The sequence below is a fragment of the Aphelocoma coerulescens genome, chromosome 2 (assembly GCF_041296385.1).
Source record: "Aphelocoma coerulescens isolate FSJ_1873_10779 chromosome 2, UR_Acoe_1.0, whole genome shotgun sequence".
Taxonomy (NCBI): Eukaryota; Metazoa; Chordata; class Aves; order Passeriformes; family Corvidae; genus Aphelocoma; species Aphelocoma coerulescens.
The window spans coordinates 104,269,216-104,287,715 of NC_091015.1; the positions used below are offsets into that span (position 1 = coordinate 104,269,216).

At 37.7% G+C, this 18,500-nt stretch overlaps 1 protein-coding gene across 2 annotated transcripts in view; it reads right to left on the reverse strand.

The window, feature by feature from the left end:
* Window positions 1-18,217, reverse strand: part of ELP2 (elongator acetyltransferase complex subunit 2) — a 39,754-nt gene extending 21,537 nt beyond the window's left edge. The window contains exons 1-9 of one of the 2 annotated variants that reach the window (XM_069004231.1): window positions 18,065-18,217; window positions 17,903-17,981; window positions 16,094-16,179; window positions 14,165-14,315; window positions 12,869-12,946; window positions 8,608-8,672; window positions 2,558-2,624; window positions 1,574-1,708; window positions 559-654 (exon numbers count right to left, since the gene is read on the reverse strand). In XM_069004231.1, the coding sequence (XP_068860332.1) occupies window positions 559-654; window positions 1,574-1,708; window positions 2,558-2,624; window positions 8,608-8,672; window positions 12,869-12,946; window positions 14,165-14,315; window positions 16,094-16,179; window positions 17,903-17,981; window positions 18,065-18,196 (889 nt within the window). In that variant the 5' untranslated portion in view covers window positions 18,197-18,217. The remainder of the gene's footprint in view (window positions 1-558; window positions 655-1,573; window positions 1,709-2,557; window positions 2,625-8,607; window positions 8,673-12,868; window positions 12,947-14,164; window positions 14,316-16,093; window positions 16,180-17,902; window positions 17,982-18,064) is intronic. The other variant, XM_069004230.1, reaches the window with a different exon arrangement.
* Between the last annotated feature and the right edge of the window lie 283 nt (window positions 18,218-18,500).

Here is an 18,500-nt window from a genome sequence, read left to right on the forward strand (position 1 = left end):
CCTTCCCTTATATGCCAGGCAGGCAAATAACAGCAAATCAGTACTGCAAACAAGGCTGTCAAAATGTAAGGATTTCAAAAGAAAGATACATACTAGAGCAAAATGCAAAATTAAACTATAAATAACACTGTTTCAGTAGGAGTCTGCATTAATGCCTTAGAAGTTAGAGAAACTGTTACTCCAGGAATCTACACCATTAAAAAGAAAGGAGTGCTCTTGAGGTAATGCTCACCTTCTGAAGAACAGACATTTCAAATACATGTGTCAAGGTAACCTATTATAGCTATTAATTCATACTGATTAATTAAACTAATTTGTACACCATAAGCCACAAATCAATTACAATAAAGTCATTACAGCTCAGTTATTTAACTTCCTTCCTTAAAGAAAACTTGAGTACAAGGCAATATCTGTTTATTTATAAAACATTATTTACAGAATTTAAAGACTGTCATTGTCTACAGGAACAAGTGAACATGCAAACAATACAAAGACACGTGACTGTGCTCTATGTATATGACACTTAACACTGCTGGTAAGTGTTTGATACCTCTTTACCTTTGGAAAATGAAGGTTGCCAGTGAACTGCATACACCCAGTTTTCATGACCAGCCAACACAGACTCCAAAGAAACTGCATATGATGTGTCAGCATCTACCACAAATCAAAGAAAAGCACATTTCTTTCTAAAAGCCAAGAAAGACCAGGTCATTTCTGCTATCATTAGTAAAAATAATCAACTGCTTACAACATCTACAGATATCTCAAAAGCTTACTGACACTGAACAGCTTTGAAATCCTACTTTGCCACAAGCCCTGAGTACCAGATTGATGGTCACAGGTCAGTGTATTGCCTCAGAGAGGTCTCTCAGAATTCCTGAAGAACTCTCAAGCAGCATTGAAGTAAATGCTCTAAATTGGCACTACGCATACTCTTACACATATTTGCATCTCCAAATGATGGAAAACACAAGCATTAAGATACTTCAAACAATGAATCAGGATTTGCAGGAATTATCATGAGGGCTTTTTACACGTAACATCATACACACTTCATTGTATTACCAAGTTGCCAAGTAACTTACCCTACAGTATCAGCAATGCAAGCATCTGACATTACTGTCAGCTAAACAGCTTGTTAAATGACCATAAAGTAAGCCTGTGCACACTTATCCATTCTTTTCAGTATGTTTCTAATCTTTAAATAATAGCAGCACCTCTTGATTCATTGTATTTGAAAGAAAATGAAAGGTAAGCTATTAAACTGGAGAACTACACTACAGCTTCCCTCCCACAAATAAGTGTCCCATATATTGCATTTGGAATATGCATAACAATAACAGAACGTTGATATTAAGCTCTCTCACTGCTTTACCATTTCTTGTAATACATCATTAACTTTCTATAGCCATGCCTTTAAAACAGTAATTCTGCTTTTTCTAACAGCTAAAAATAATGCAATCAACAAGAAACAAAACAAACTAGGTAGTAACCACCTTGTTAGCTTCCCTGAAAACATGAAGAGATACACAAGTGAAAAGTTGTGCCAGAGAATTTTGTAGCTGTTACCTACCGTTAACAGTAAAAACATTCTCTTTCAGTTTTATGGAATCATCTTCAGTCTCTGGAAGTTGCTTTGATTTTGTATATACTTTCCAAATTCTTATCAAACAGTCCTGAGCACAGCTTGCTAAGAAAAGGTCTTCACCTATTTGTTTTCAAAAAAAGAAAAAAAAATAGAGCCACATTTTCATTGCAACCACTGCCATGACTAACCTATCACCTTTCCTTACATGCACCTACAGCATTATTCCAATTTTCCCTATTGTACACAGTATAAAAATATCCAGTTTTATTTCAACATCAACTCACTTTCCCATTCAAATTCTCTATTTTTATAATGCATTGAATATGAATATGTCTCTGCTTGTAACATGTGGAAGACATGGTAAACACTATACATGTTGTACATTTTTATTTCCCTACTATTTATGCCCTTTGCTTTTGGAATTCTATCAGTATCAATACTTGTCAAGAACTCCTTTCCTCCTTTTCTTTCTCCAGGCTTGCAGCATCCTTTAATTCCCTTTTTTTTTTTTTTGTGCCATGGCAATAACTATTTAATTAGTTCATGTCTGAAAAGTTTCTCCTCTTAATTTCCCAATTAAAAAAAAAACATGCGGGGGGGGGGGAGCAGGAGAAGAAAAGATAAACATACTATTTCCCCCTACCCTCCCCACTTTGAAAAAGCAGCCAACTCTCCTTCACTCAGATACAGACATTTGTATACTGAAAAGGACAAGTTGCTAAAACCCCAATTTGTTTGCAGTTAAGTACAAGTCAGGTAAACATACCTGAAGCAAGCAAGAAAAATAGGTTTTAAAAGGATACAAAGTTTCATCTTCAGTTTTAATATTAATACCACCATCTCAGGAAAACAAACATCACAACCACAAGAGCTTAGGTGCTACAGTGCCTTAAGGCCATCTGCTGGAGGGGTAAAACACTAGCATTGTCATTAAACCAGAATAACACTTTATTTATCTTTCATACTGACCACAGACTGCCCACTCAACGCCTCTAATCCAATCTTCATGGCCAAGGAGCACCAAAGTTTTCTGAAACTGAATAAAAACTCCTGTTACATCACAGAAATGCACCTAATTACCATGCACATATCAGCAACAAGCTGTATTTTTTCTAATCTTTTCTATTTACAGCTTCTATTATTTGAAACTGGAAAAAAAAAAAAGCTGCTACTAAGGATCATAATTTGCACATAGATTCTAGATAAGCCTTTTTGGTTTTATCACCACTGGATAAGCACATGTAACATTACAGCATTTCCCACATATAAGCGGGAAAGGATGTGAATTTAAGGTGTACACCTTCAAAAGGCTACAGTCTCTCTATAATACAGTTGCATTTTTTTTTAAAGTTTATCAGGGTTACTGTGCTACACAAAGAATAACATAATGCAGGTGTGATGTGACAAGTAATTTCTCGTATTTGTGTGAAGCGGATACAACTGCAGACAATGAAGAAAATGAATACAGGCAAAATCCAGTATAAAAAGAAGAGTAAATCCTTTGAGATTATTTCAAGAATAAGTTTGTAATAGAATATGATTAATAAGAATCAGTTATGGTGCTGGAAATACTCCCTATGTTTCTTAAGTTTATTGACAAAGTTTCTAAGGAAGCTATACATCAAGAACTGCTGATGGAAAACTGCATGAAGATGGGCTCAGGAACACAGGAATGCAAACACAGTCTGGATTCCCTCTTAAGAACTTTCACTAGTAATTTATTTTCATTCATAACATATTAATATTACTGTTTTATTTTGATTCAAGTACAAGTGTTTACTCCTTACTTAGCATTTAAACCATTTCTGCTTTTATTTGCCCAGAAAAAGCCCTACTTTCACGACATTTTTTTAATCCAAGTTGACTTAAAATATCTGAAGTAACTGTTAGTTAAAATGCTACCGTAGTTTAGTATGAATAACTATCACATTATTTCTGGCATTATATTCTACTAAATTCCTTACCTAGGCCTACTGAGAGCTATGATTAAATGATAGCCTCTGCTATCAGTGCAAGTAAAAAAGTCTTTCTTTTTGTGTTATTGCTCTTTCACAAAATCTGTCTTCAGCTTCAGAAGAGATGGTGAACATTAGTAATTCACTTGAAGGAAAAATCTGTATGAATATGAAAAAACTCATACTCAGAAACTGGCATGTCTCTTTTTGACTCAACATTTCTGACATTCTCCAAAACCACCTTCCCATCGAACAATATTACTCTGCTTCTCCTCATCATACAGTTGCAGTCACACAATCATAGAATGGTTTCGTTTGGAAAGGACATTAAAGATCATTTAGATCCACCATCCCCAGCCATGAGCAGGGGCACCTTCCACTAGACCAGGTTACTCAAAGCCCCATCCAACCTGGCCTCAAGCTGTTCCAGCGAGGAGGCATCCACAACTTCTCTGGGCAACTTGTTTCAGTGCCTCACCACCCTCACAGTAAAGAATTTCTCCCGAATATCTGACTTAAACCTACCCTCTTTCAGTTTGAAGCCATTGCCCCTTCTCCTGTAACTACATGCTCTTGTAAAATGTCCCTATAATTACAGAACAATCTATATATGAGATACGTGGCCAGAAGAGCTGATCAGATACTTCCAAATCGGAAAGTTTAGGTTGTAAGATTGTGTTCTCAGAGCCACCTAAGCCTCATTTGGCTAGTCACTTCTGCACTTCCAGATGGGGCATTCCAGACAGATGTTTATGTTAAACACCCACCAGGTTATGTATAAAGGCAGAAGGGAGCAGTTCAGGAAGTGACATGAAACAGCAACCTAAAGATTCTTCTGAAGGCTACATGCTTCTGGCAATACATTAAAAAAATCTTTAGCAATCGATATTTCAGATAATAGATAAAACACATATTTATTTATTCATTTATATGATCTTTGACAAAATGCTCTGTGTTTTATAGCCATCAAGGTTAGCTGGCAAGTTTATTTCTAACTGAAAGACTGGTTCAGGCTGAACTGTTGCTAACATCCTTCTCTTTTATGGTTAATTTTATGCTAAACAGTGTGTATATCTCCTGAAACTTGAGGCTAATATTAATCTAAACACACAGCTAATCATTTTCCTTTTTCTAATTTCAAGGTGTTGTGGTGTAGGGTTTTTTTAATTACCCTCCTCATCTTACATCAAAGAGATCTATTAAGAAAAGCAGCCATTTGTTTTCTCTTAAAAGAATAAAACTAATTACTTTGAGATTATTAACACCACCCCAGATTTTGAAGTCAGTTCTCAAGCAGGTTTTTAGGTACTACTTAGCTTTAAGTCAAGTATGCAGTTCTTTTGTGCTACAGAACAAGCACTCTTAACCAGTCAGCTAGAAGTCTGTACTAATTTTTATTTTTACATGCTTACATTGAATTTACATGCTTACTATTGAACTATTCACAGGATTTAAGGTAGAGGCTTCTGAACTTAATTACCTCATATTTCATGCACAGCAGTAATATCAGCACCAGATGGTCTATGAAGCCTCATTGTTGAGGAGAGATACCCCTAAACCTCTGTAAATGCATCCACTCCCTTAAATGAGAAATTCATGCTGCTGTCTTTTCCATCCCTATAACATCATCCTCCACTCTGCACCTATCTGAGCAGTGTCAGTACAGTGGCTGGAAAACAGAAGTGAACACAAGGGCTGTTACCAAATACAGAAGGATGATGCCATGAAGCACGAGGAACACCACATTCTTAGTCATATGATTTAGTTTTAGGTGGTCTGTGAGGAGCAAGGAGTTGGACCCAGCAATCCTAATGGGTCTCCTCAAACTTGAGATGGTCTATGATTCTGTGATTCAAAGTTTTCAAGATATTGTTTCCCATAAAAATAAAAATTGTCCACTGAAACTGAGCAAAGAGTACTGTTGCTGTTATGCCTTCTGCTAGGGTTTTTAGTATTGTTTTTGCCCTTTTCTTTCAAGTCTGTGTCTCTTGGTATCCTATATACAGTTTCTTCAGATGTATTTAGTTCTAAAATTGAATCAATATAAAGGTTCATGCAGATGTACATGGTCATTATTTTTAGGTGGTTCAGTCAAGGTTTTTATTATTGTCTAGGTTATATATACCAGTATTTTGAGCTGTCATTCTCTTTTTTACAGATTTTGTTTTTATAGTCTCATATTTCTCTGTTTCAGTTTCCACTTGGTCCTCCCTGGACACACAAGAAGTTACAGTACCAACAGTTAAATCTAACAAAACCTCCTGGTCTGACTCTACTTCACAGGCTTTCCCATGCCTCTTACCTAATCTCTGAACATTGTTGCTTAGCAGCAATCTGGTCTCTTTCCTTTTAAGCAAAGAACAAAGCTGTTCTGTAGATAGAACGACTAATGAAACTGTGGACATGCTCAGCCCACTCTGCACAACTAATCCTGCCCACACTTTGGGTACATCTCTTTCAGGACCAGGCTAGTAGCAGTTTGGTAAATTTAGCAATAGTGGTTCAAGTCTTCTCATTTTTTCTCCAGCAGACACTAGACATGATATCCCTCTTCTATCCAGCTGTTAATCAACAGATTAGAAAGAGCCTGGATTACCTTTGATTCATTCCCCTATTACACTTCTCAACTAGGCCAAACTACTTCGGTGGAACCCAAAACACACTGTGCCCTGTCTTCTCAGAGATACAAAGCTCAACATAGAAATGTTTTGGTTTAAAGATCTAATTTAATCCACTGGTTTGCTTGCTTGCTCTCCACAGGCCACATCCACAGATGTTGTATCTCAAGCAGGAAGACATATTATGCTTTCTGAAAGATTTTTCCCTGGATACTTTTATAATCAATAAATACCCTCCTCCAACAAGTCAGAAAAGCAAAGAGTTCATTTTCTCTCTACTGTTTAAGACAGGAAGGGATCTATGGGTAGCGAATCTCAAAAGCATGCCCACTCAGATTTAAAAACCAAGCAGTTTTTAATGAATAAATACATTTTGACTGTAAAATTAATGAGTTTACCAAAAGGTAGCCTGAATTAGCTAAGTAAAGACGCCTCATCCTCCTTCAGAGTCTAGCAGTGCCCTTTAAGTTTCATTAGAATGCCCAGTTATGAATGTGTGTTCTGCCTTTGGATTCATACAATTTTTTTGAGAATGTTAACCAAAGGAAGTGGTTTACAAGAGTCACAATTAACAGAACAGAGCTACAGGCCCTTACCAATAAGGGAATGACACAGGAGCTAAGACTCTAATCACTCTCCTATGCCAAGTTCCAGTAAAAAATGGCAGGGCTATAGTAACACTTCCTTCAAATACCTTTAATACTAGTAAGAAGGCATAAATAAAGATTTCAGTAGATCTGAAAAAACCTGATGAAAGAGAACCTCCCTTTAGCAGTTAGGCAGGAATTCACGTCAGAAGGCTCGCAAGGATGTTTTAATTCTGTTAATAGTTGTCAAGCACTACATGGGCTCTTCTCTTTGAGGCCTGCACAGTCCATTTAGCTAAAAGAGATGTTCTGCAAAGTTAAGATAGACACCAACAAGAAGTCCCACCTCATTTAAGAGATATTCTGAACACCAACTCTGCCACAACAGCTGGTGAATATACTTTCTGAAATTGAAGGTGTGAAAAACAGCACATGCAAAACAAAATTGCTCACCCCTTGTATAAAGAAAAAGAAGACAGCACTGCAGAGGGAACTCGTTTATTCAAGTTACCTTCCTTTACACTCCACAGACTGACTGTCATTAAGAATGGCAGACTATTGTTATACTGGAAAGTTTGGCCAACAATGGACAAAATAAGTTATGTATCTCTGAACATTTTTGGCAGTCAAACTGTATATAATTTGTTCATCTGAATCATACAAGAAAACAAGTTTCAAACTGTGAATGAGAAAAAACAACTGCACAGCTCCTGAGATAAAAGTCTTTCTTTAGCACATTGAGAATCAGTAGTGGCATTGTGCCATTGCTAATTCCCAGAGAATTCCTTAAACTGACTTAACTCACAAGCTACACAGGAAAAAAGAAAACTGAAAATCTAACCATGCACCCTGCTTTTCCACTGAGTGGTCAAGAAATCATTAAACATAGAAGAAAAGGATGAAGTACTTATTTTACTGACAACAACAGCAACCAAAAAATCTTAATATTGTACATGGCAGCACAAACTGGCAAAATTATCTATAAAGTAGCTTTTATCTCTCTCAAAAAAAACAGAAAAAAGGAGTATCTATTCTTTAATCCCTAAAGGGAGTGTGTCTGAACAAATCCAGAAGACTAACTGGTTCTACATATGCCAGTTTCAAAGGGGGATTCTAAATAGTAGTTTCACTGGTGCATTGGGAGAGCTTTTGTGGTTTGAAGGGGTTTTTTAAGGGAGTGAGAAAAAGAAACAAGTGATACTGAGTTATGTTTTGGAAAACAGTCATTCAACACATGCTTCAGAATCTAACAAAACTTCTGAACAGATGCAAGAGAGGACATAATGTTTTTCTACTGCTCCAAAGGAATATTTATCTGCATGAAAAACTAAAAATTGACAGCTTCCAAATAACACATGAAAAATGTGTGTGCTTTTAGAAGATCAGATATCCCTAAAAATACTTTTTTTTGATGTTCAAAAGCATTCAGGCATAAAGGGCATACTTAGCAACAAACAAAGTTCCTCAGATAGAAGTCGTAACAGTTTTATTATAAGAATTTATGGAATGAAAGTAACATCATTTCCATATGAACAACTCAGTGCCTGGATACTTAATAAAGGACAGTTGCAGCTATTTTGTATCAGTGGGAATAGAAACACAGGCTATCGTCACACAGGGAAAAAGAAAAATCAAGAAAAACTAACACTTTCATGCACTGAATTAAACTTCAATATTCTGTATGTGCATTTCATCATTACCTAGAAAAATGCATGAACTATTTGAAAAGAGATGGTTGTATGTGATGGCAGTGTAGAGACAGATAGGACTTACTAAAGAACTTGAAAAAGCCCAACAGCACATTTGAAAAGAAGCAGAACAGAGTAATGCTCGGAGCAAGAAACAAAAATTGTAATTACCTGCCCATTCTGCTGAATAAACAAACTTATTTTGCAGTCATCACCACCACAAGCCAGTATTGGTACTGGAAAGGAAAAGTCAGTCTTAATTTTTTATAAAATCTAATATTCTAGGATATGAAAAAATATAAGCAATGTCAAAATCAATATAGAAATATATAGAAATACATCAATACTAACAGACAGGCTAGTGCAATACCACTTTTTAATGTTTTCTACATTAGCTGCCTAATAAATTTGTATCTCAAGAACACAGAACTCAGGAGTTATTTTGACATGCAAATAATATCTATAAATATTTAAGATGCTAAAAAGAGTAGTTTGCCTCAAGCTCACATATCCGTAGGAAGTTCAAGTACTAGTGTTTTTAATTAACTATATTTTATTGATATCAACAGGCAGTTGCTCTAAATACGGAGGGAAAGAACAAAATGACTCAGAACTAAAGCAACTCAAGTTCCTAAATCAACTAAGATGCTAACTCCATCTAAACCTATAATTATTATACAGCAAATAAAAAGACAGACCAAAAATGGAAGACAGATCACCACTACCTGTACCCAAGAATATGAAAGAAATGAAACATTTTTTACACCTACTCAGGTCTTGAGTAGTAGTTGACTTCCACTGGCTAACCTAAAAAGTGCACAAACCCCATAAGTCTACTGAATCAAAGTTAAGTCTGAGGTTAAAAAAAAGAGAAGTTAGACAGTGTATTGCTTCCTCTCTTCTACAGAATAGGATGGGGAAAAATATTTAACTCTTGCTCCACTCTTCTCTTTTTAGGTCTTAAGGAGGAAATACTATTGCTAGAGACTGAAACAGTAAGAGAAAATAAATTTATATAAAATTATGAAGAACTAAGTTATAAATTAAGGGCTAGACATTTGCATTTCTCAAGTCTGGATAGAAAAGAAGATACTAAATTTCACTAAAATCAACTACTTCTTTTACAAAAAAAAACCCCATGCCACCCCTTTATATAGATAATTTTATCTTCACTATGGATAGATAAAAAAATCAACTTGAATATCCATAATATGTTAATCCTCTATACTAAATTCTTCTTTCTACTTGTACCAAATCTGTGCCTAGTCATCCACTGTTCCTCTTGCACTTCTCTGTCACATTCCTCATTCTTATAGTTCCATCACTTGCTTTTTCTCTCCAACCTCTAAGTAACAATTCACCTCCATCTCCTCCTCTCTTTAACAGGGCTAAAAAAAAAAAAAATTGTTTTGGATTGAAGGTAATGAGCTGCTTTGAATGAAGACCTGGTGGTCAGGTCCACAGAAACTGGACAAGAGTGAGGTTTTCTTCCATAAAATACAATACAATGGCTGTTCTTGAAAACAATACCATCCTTTCCTAAGAAACATATTTTATGGGCCATTACTGTGATTACATATTTACTCAATGGAATGAAACTTTAACTAATAAAAACAAAGAGAGAATTATGATTTAGTTGCTGTAGCAGACACATGCAAATACTTTCACTCAAAAAGTCCCATCAAGAAATATGTATCTGGCAAAACCAGACTAGTATACAGTTTTTCATATAAATGCTTTAGGGTATTAGAATTTGGATCTGATTAAGATAAAAGTCCTGCAGAGGAAATAAGAAAAGTATATTGGATAAGCAGAGCTTTTCCAAGTTCACTTGCTCTTTTTTTTCCACCTGTTGCAATTCAGCTCTGATGAGACAATTATTTACTGTCAGAAGCCAAGCTACATCATGACAATTATCCAGGTGGTAAGAAGAATCACAGTATATGACAAATAGCTGATCAAGATTTGTAAAATAGTAAATCCTACTGGCAGCAATTTAGAAGCAGAGTTTGAGCAGACACTGCAAGGCAAAATCAAGCAACCAACCAAAACAGCACAAACCTCTTCTTCAAGGCTTAACAAGCAAATGCACAGAAACTACTTAGCGAAGAGGCTGCCAGAAAAGTGTTTAAGCTGCATTCCAGCTGCAAGTGACTGGTCAGGTTTTTGTAAGCAGTCCACCAGTTCTCCCTATTTGACTTCTTCACAAAGTGGCTCAAATTTTTTTTTTTAATAATTTATTTTCAAGGACAATCAGTTACAATCCTAGGCGTCACGAACTTCTTCTGAAAGTTAAAGCATCCATTGCATATGAATCAATTTTCAGTGCAAGCCTCAAACTTCTTTGCTTGGTGAAATTAGAGGTTACTGTAAATGCTTCAGGAAATGTAGTTTATGATTTTCAGAAAAGCAATTCTGTATTTAGTTTCTGACTTAAGAAATGCAGATTGTTCTCAAGAGAAAAGCTTATTTGAATCTCTGTACAGCTGAAAACTTAGCCTTCGTAAAGATTTCTGAGCAACTACTAAATTTATCGTAGATCATTTTTCCCTGAAGCTCATTAAAATTCCAAATTGCCATTAGAGATTAATGTTTCTGACAAATGATCAGCAGTGATTATTTTTAATAATATATTTTAAGCTACTTTATTTAGATCTCAGAATTAACATACTCCTCGGCTGTATGGACTACTATGTCAAGCTTAGGGAGAAAACACTGGCTTATGCTTTAATAAAAGTCCCGTTACAGATTTCTACAGGAAACATTTCTATCCATTTACAGATCAAAATCTAAACTGTGTCCTGGCAATTTTAGCAGCAGAGGTTATTCATATTAGAACTGGAACAAAAAAAGCAAATGTCGAGAAAAAATTTTTTTAATTCCATACAAAATGAAATTTTTTTGCAAATTGAAATTATGCAAATTGAAAATAATTTCAGTTCTTGAGAAAAATAAAGTACTCTTTTTCAGATTATGAGCACTGTACTACTTTGGATAACTAATCTGAATGGGGATGAGAAGAGTTCATAATAAAGGATTGTCCTGCTCTCAATGTAACTTTAAGCAACACTGGTTTTGGGGACTCTGAAAACAAAATCCTTGCTATTCTACCATTCAGAGAAGTTTGAAACACTTCCTGCTATTTGAGTTTCAGAAACATTTAGTTTAAGAACTAATTTAATCATTTTAACAATAATTTTAATTTATGGTGTTTTCAAAATGTATGATTACTTCTCTTACATAGAACATGATTTCAGCATTAAACAGATGCACTACTCTAGAGTGTTACAGTGAGAATTTCTTACGTGTACAGCATCATAAATGACAATATAATCTATTGTTTTGCAGTATGAATGTTATACTCATTGACACCACAGGCACTTCACTTCTAAAGAATATTCACACTGGAGGTAATGATTTTAATTTACCCTCAAGCCTTTTAACTTCATCTCAACAAGCACATGCTAACGTATTTACAGGAAAAGAGAGGTGTAAATGTTCTTTACTGGTGCAGATGCTGCTTTTGGTATCAGACATGCTCTGAAAACAGAGACTGGCACTTCCAAATGGGACAACACATCTCGATAAGAGCTTTCATAGCTCCCAGAATTATCAAGGCCAAAGAATAAAATATGCTTGTAATCATATAATCAAAACAACACATCAGTGTGGAATGCATGCAGCAAAGAGCTGAAAATTCTAGAGAGAGTGAGAAAATTTAGCACTTTTCCAGCTGGGAGCCTGGCAGGTCTCCATCCAGGTGGAAGACTCTAATGATACTTAAACTTAATTCAACACATGTATCTGGCCTGAGGATACATTTGCTTCATTAAAAAAAAAAAAAATTAAGAAAGCTTCTACCTATTTGCAGAAAAAAAATGTGTCTGTGGCAGCCTACAAAACCTAACATTTCTGTTAATATAAACCCACATAAACCATACTGAACAGTCAGGTTAAAGTAGTTCAGCACCTCAATTTTTTCACATTTAAGATTGAACAGGTGATAAATACTGTTTGGGAACCTAAATTTTTTGATGCAGGCCTTCAAATTTTTTCTGAATTTTGCCATTCAATTCAAACAAGAAGAACAAACATATGCAGCAGCAGCACAAGGAGCAGGTGGAACTAACAGCATCATCCTATCCCATTCACTTACAGCATTGTTACCCTGTTTTAAACCTTTTCATCTCAAGAGTTCAACCAAACAAACCCATCTGAGTGCCATTCTGAAGACACTGTAATCAGTCTGGTTTTTTAAATACTAAGAAGAGTTCAGAAAAAAATTTTAGATATAAGAATCAGCTGAAGCAGATTTCACAGAAAACAAAAACTGTGGCACACAGGTCTGGAGTCAGTCAAATGAAAATCTATTTGGGGGATTTCTTAGATTTTGTTTCCTGCATTGATATTCAAGATGTGCAGCTTTACTTACCATTGCTGCCAGGCAAGAAGGATAAGCAGACATCCATAACAAATCCATTTCCAAACTGCAGAATTTCAACACATTTAGCTGGAAAACAGGAACAGACAGTGTTGACCTCATTCACTGTAACTATTAGTTACACTGCCATTTCCTACTACATTATATAGTTAAAATTTCCCATCCTTTTTTATTTCAAGAATGTGAAACACATCTACATTTTTTCAGAAGCCTAAACAATAATATCATCCTCTGTGTGACCATAAAAATTCATCCAGAGTTAGTTGAGTTGGAAGATAATACTGAGTATTGCATTTATACAGCTTCACTGTGGTAAAACATCAGAAGCAATAAATATAACAAAATATATCCCGTGGTAACAGCCTTCAATGCACAGGAAGCTAAAACTGAATCCATTTGCTACAAGAGGAGCTAGAGAGATGAGCAAAAACCTGCACACATCCCTGAGATCCTGAAAATTATTAAACTAATAAGCCATCCAGATCAAAATAAACAAGAGGATAGCAGAAAAAAAAACCTCTCTATAGAAGAAGAATTAGTCTCTCCATCACTGGAACCCACAACAGCAAGACAAAATGGAAAAGACAGGATTTCATGGGGTTCTTTGGGAGCATCAAAAATGCCTTCCGGAACATGGGACTGTAGATTGGCAACTCCATACTCTCTCACGTAGGCAAGGCAATATGAAATCTTCGAATACACCAGACAAAGAAGAAACTACCTAAAGAGATGCAGTCACTATAATTCATCCAGAAAATAACACTTTAAATCTCGATTATCTACCCAATTTATTTCTTATGTATTTTAAAATGCTGTTTTCCAGTATTTCCATGCAAGGGCCTAGTTCAACAGAAGGTCAACATTCTACTATCCCAAACTTCATTGGATTCAAGCCAATAGCAAAAATCAAGTGACTAGTTAAACCTCACCTTTCTAATGCCAGCATTAATCATTCTACTATGTAATTTTACTTCACACACACGTACAGCTAGTCTGCCTCCACATTACAGAGCAAAACAATGGTTCAGATTATTATAATCTGAATACATATTTTAAAAAAAAGTAAATTCAGACCACACATCCCTGATGAAATATGAAGATAAATCATTCTGCAGAACAAATCTGACCCAAGGCTTTCAAAGAGTAATACCGTGCTTTGATGTACTAAAGTCTGAAGAGAAATCAATGTAGCTGCATTACAAGATGTTAGTATTTAATGCTTAATGGATAAGCATTCATCATTCTTATTTAGCCAGTATGTTATCCTTAACATTAAAAAAATGTTACCTTCTGAACCATGCCGAGACCAGATTCTCACAGTAGAGTCAGAGGCTGCAGAAGCTATTAGCAGATTTAAATCAGGTTCATCTGACTGGTAGACAGCATCCACAGCAAAAACAGCTTCTGTGTGGCCTTTGAGAGGAATGCTTTTCACAAGCTGAACACATGAGAAAATTTTACAAAGTTTTAAATTCCAGTAACTTTTGTGCAAGAACTTTTAAAGTCATTTTAGGAAATAAAATAATATTGAAAATGAGTTCTATACCTGCAATGGCAGAGGGTCTGCCAAGCTATGCTTAAACTATGGCATATTCCAGGAAACCCAGAGAAGGGATACAGCAGTAATGAATATTAACATGGTAAGATTTTGCTCAAAGCTGAACAGAATTAAATGTTGCCATGTACACTATACAAACCTCACAATTCCTTGAGGAAAGATGGAACAGTATAGAAGTTAGCAAGAGCAGTTTTCTTTCCTTTTTCTCCTTCTCTTGTCCCTCACCCTAAGGAACATCTCACAAAAGTCTGGAGACCCTTAGTGAAGGAGATAGAGAGAGCAGAGAACACAATGGAATAAGCAGCAGCTACAGCAGCACTAGCAGCAATGCTTAGCGTGTTCTCACAAGTCAAAATAGCTTTTTACTCCTTCAAAATGGCAACATGAAAAACAACACTGCTAAATTTAGACTTCATGAATACAGGTGATTCAATATGCAATCTGTTCCTTATATACACAAAGATCAAAATGAGAAGCTTTTAATTTTGCAATCAGAAGTTATCCAGCACTTAACCAAATTTTATCATAGACATGTTTGACATCTCTTTCCAAAATACAGCCTGGTAGGCCCCAGTAAGAATTTTTCATTGGTTCAATATAGAACTTTGTTTTTAAGATTTACACTAGTCTAGAGCTGCCATTAAAATATGCAAATTTAGCCACATTCTTTTGAAATTATTGCCACATGGCTGTGCACCACATCAGCAGAAAAAGTTTACTAAGAAGTCTGTATGTTATCTTAAATAAATGCATGAACAGTTACAATGGATCAGGATCAGAAATAACTTATATCTGAGAACCTTCCCCCATCCAAGTAGGTTCATTTCCCCCTACTATGCATTCTCATGCATTTTAAAATGCCAAGACTAATAATCTACTTTGAGACAGATGATGAAATGGGTTACCTACACAGCCATTCACAATCCAGTGCCTAATAAGCAAGACTTTAAAAGTTAGATAAAAAATTAAGAGTGGTTTTAATCTAAATTTCAGGTCACACTGAAGGCTCTTTCACAAAATATTGCATCTTTTGCCTTACATTTTATGGTACAAATAATAAATTAGCATGTCTCCTTATTTATCCATTTGTCTGACAACATTAAATTGTTGCACAGATTTTTTTACCTTCATTTTTGTTAAACATCTACCCCAACTTGTATATATTCCGGTAAGACTAACTATATACAAACCCCACACTGTTGCACAGATTGACCGGAAATCACTAGAAGTGGATATAAGGAAACAAGGAAGAAGGGGGTACAGAAAATGCCAACTCAGAATGGGCCTCATGGTTTGAAGGCTTTAAGGTGGTTTAAAGAAAACTGCCACGTGAGATCAGAAAGCTGATGAGTCAAGAACAGACAAACAGGGTCCTTCAGACACCTAAACAAATCCACTCAATGACTGATTGGGTAATTTCTTTACCAATGCTGATTTGAAAAAGGTGAACTAAAGATTTTACTTATAGTAAAACACAGCAACACACCAACAATTTCAAGGATATACATACGGGGTTCAATTAAAAAAAAAAAAAAAAAAACAAAAACAGTCAAAGTGAAACAAATAGTGTGAATCAGAAATATAGACAAAACAGATAATTTGTGATATGTAAGAAACTACTGAAGAAGGAGATTTGAAAAGAGGTTACTCCTGCTCACCTGATTATTCCATGTTACTGTATCGTTCCATTCCCAAAGAATAAGTTGTTTGTCAGATCCACCAGAAATTAACTCTGTTTCAGAAGCTAAAAAATATGTTTTGGTTAATTTAGTGTACACTTAACTTTGTAACGGCAACATAAGCAGGTCTGCTGGTTACTACTCACAAAGTATCACTGGTAACCAAAGCCTCCACCAAAATAAAGTATAGTTAATAGGAGTTGCACTGTGCAGAACAGGTTAAGAGCAAAGACACTCCCCAAGAAAACATAAAGAGAAAATTCCTAGGACTATTTAAAGTTCTGTATGAAAGTGGTAAAAATACCTTTCCAAAAGACTCTCAAATCCAACAGTGTAGATTAATCTTTTGGGTTTTCGTTTGGTCTTTTTGGAACATAGGAAAATAAATCAAGAGAAATCTAAACAAACAGAATTCAAAGCTTCACAAGAAAATTTAATTCTCAAGTTCCCTGAAAATAACTTCTTTTAATCATTTTTAAGAAGAATATGTTTTAGTGCAACCAGTTGAAAGGATGGCAGTTTATATCACTATTAAAAACTAATGTTTGCACCTCAGTACTTCTCAAAAAAAGCAACCAGCACATTACATTAACAGTCTAATCAACGGCCCCATTTCTCTTTTTCAGTGAGTTTCCATAAAGGCCTCAGGGCACAAATATGTGCCTATTAACAGTCTGCACCAAGCAATGTTAAATCCTGGAATTACTACCCAGCAAAAGCCTCACAAGGGTCTCAGACATTTCTATCTATCTAAAGATTCTTTTTTTCAGAGCACATGACCTCTATGCAACTTAAGAGCTTTATACTCAGAGATTGCTCAAAAGACATCGCAGATCAGTTTACAAAGTCAAAACACACAAACCTCCAAACCTTCCTGAAGAGATTGGTGGCAGAACAAGCAGCACAAGCCATCGACCTGTGCGAGCTGCTGCAGCCCCAGGCAAACATCCTCCTGCGGTGCCCTTGGCTGTGGGGCCAGGAGCAGAGATCCCCTCACTGACCAGGCAGCTCACCTGGGTTCGGCAGGTCACATTCCTACAGACCCACCTGTCAAAATGAGGCCACACCTCGAGTACTATGTCCAGTTCTGAGCCCCTCAGTTCAGGAAGGGCATCGACATGCTGGAGCAGGTCCAGAGATGGGCAATAGAACTGATAAGGGTCTAGACACACGTCTTATGAGGAGCGGCTGAGGGAGCTGGGAGTGTTTAGCCTGGAGAAGAGGAGGATCAGGGGGACCTTATTGCTCCCTGCAACCACCTGAAAGGAGGCTGTGGCCAGGTGTGGGTCAGACTCCTCTCCCAGGTAGCAAGGATGCGAGAATACAGTCTTAAGCTACACCAGAGGAGGTTGAGATTGGACATCAAGGAAAATTTCTTCACAGCAAGGGTGATCAGACACTGGAATGGGCCGCCCAGGGACGTGGTGGTGTCATCATCTCCGGAAGTATTTAAGGGAAGACTGGACGTCGCACTTAGTGCCATGGTCTGGTTGACACGGTGGTGTTGGGTCATAGGTGGAACTCGGTGATCTCGGAGATATTTTCCAAACCAATTGTTTCTGTGAAAATCCCTACTGGGAAGCTGAGCTTAAGGCGAGAGGATGCACTGCAAGCACGCAGCCCCCTATTTCCTTCAGTGTACAGCCCAGCCCCGCTGTTACCGACCCTCCTCCGACTCCTCTCCCCTGCAAGGGCAGCAGCGCCCGCGGCCCGAGGGGAACCGGCCCCGGCCCCACCGCGGCATCGCACACCCGAGGGGACGGGGGGGTCCAAGGCCGCGCTACTCACCGCGGTCCCGCCGGCGGACCCAGCGCACGCAGTTCACTCTGCCGGCGTGGCCGCGGAGGGCGGCGACCGCCCGCCTCACCTGCGGGACAGACAGACAGCACCGAGTGTGAGGGACTGGGACTGGTCTCGGTCCCGGCCCCACCCCACAGCGCATTAGCTCACCGTCGGGTCGTAGAGGACGACGTCGTAGCAGCTGCCGAAGGCGAGGAGGCCGCCGCGGCCCCAGGCCACGGCGCCGCCGCCCGCCCGGTTGGCGCAGCAGGCGATGTGACAGAGCGACACGGGCGCCGCCATCTTCGCCGCCGCCGCGTGCGCGACCCCGCGCGGCTCCCGTGGCAACGACCCCGCGCGGGGCGGGGCCTGAGGGGGGCGGGGCGCGGGGGCCGCGGGCGGAGCGGCGCGGGCTGGTGCGGGGTGTTTCGGTGCGAAGTGGGCGTTTTTATCCTTATTGCAGCTTTTGCCGAGACCTCAAGGGTTTAAAAAGTTTAAAAGTCTTCTGTTTGTTGGTTTCTGTGAAAAACGTCCTCCTAGTGTCCAACCTAAATGCCCCCTGGCGCAGCTTAAGGCCGTGCCCTCTCATCCTGTCACTTGTTACCTG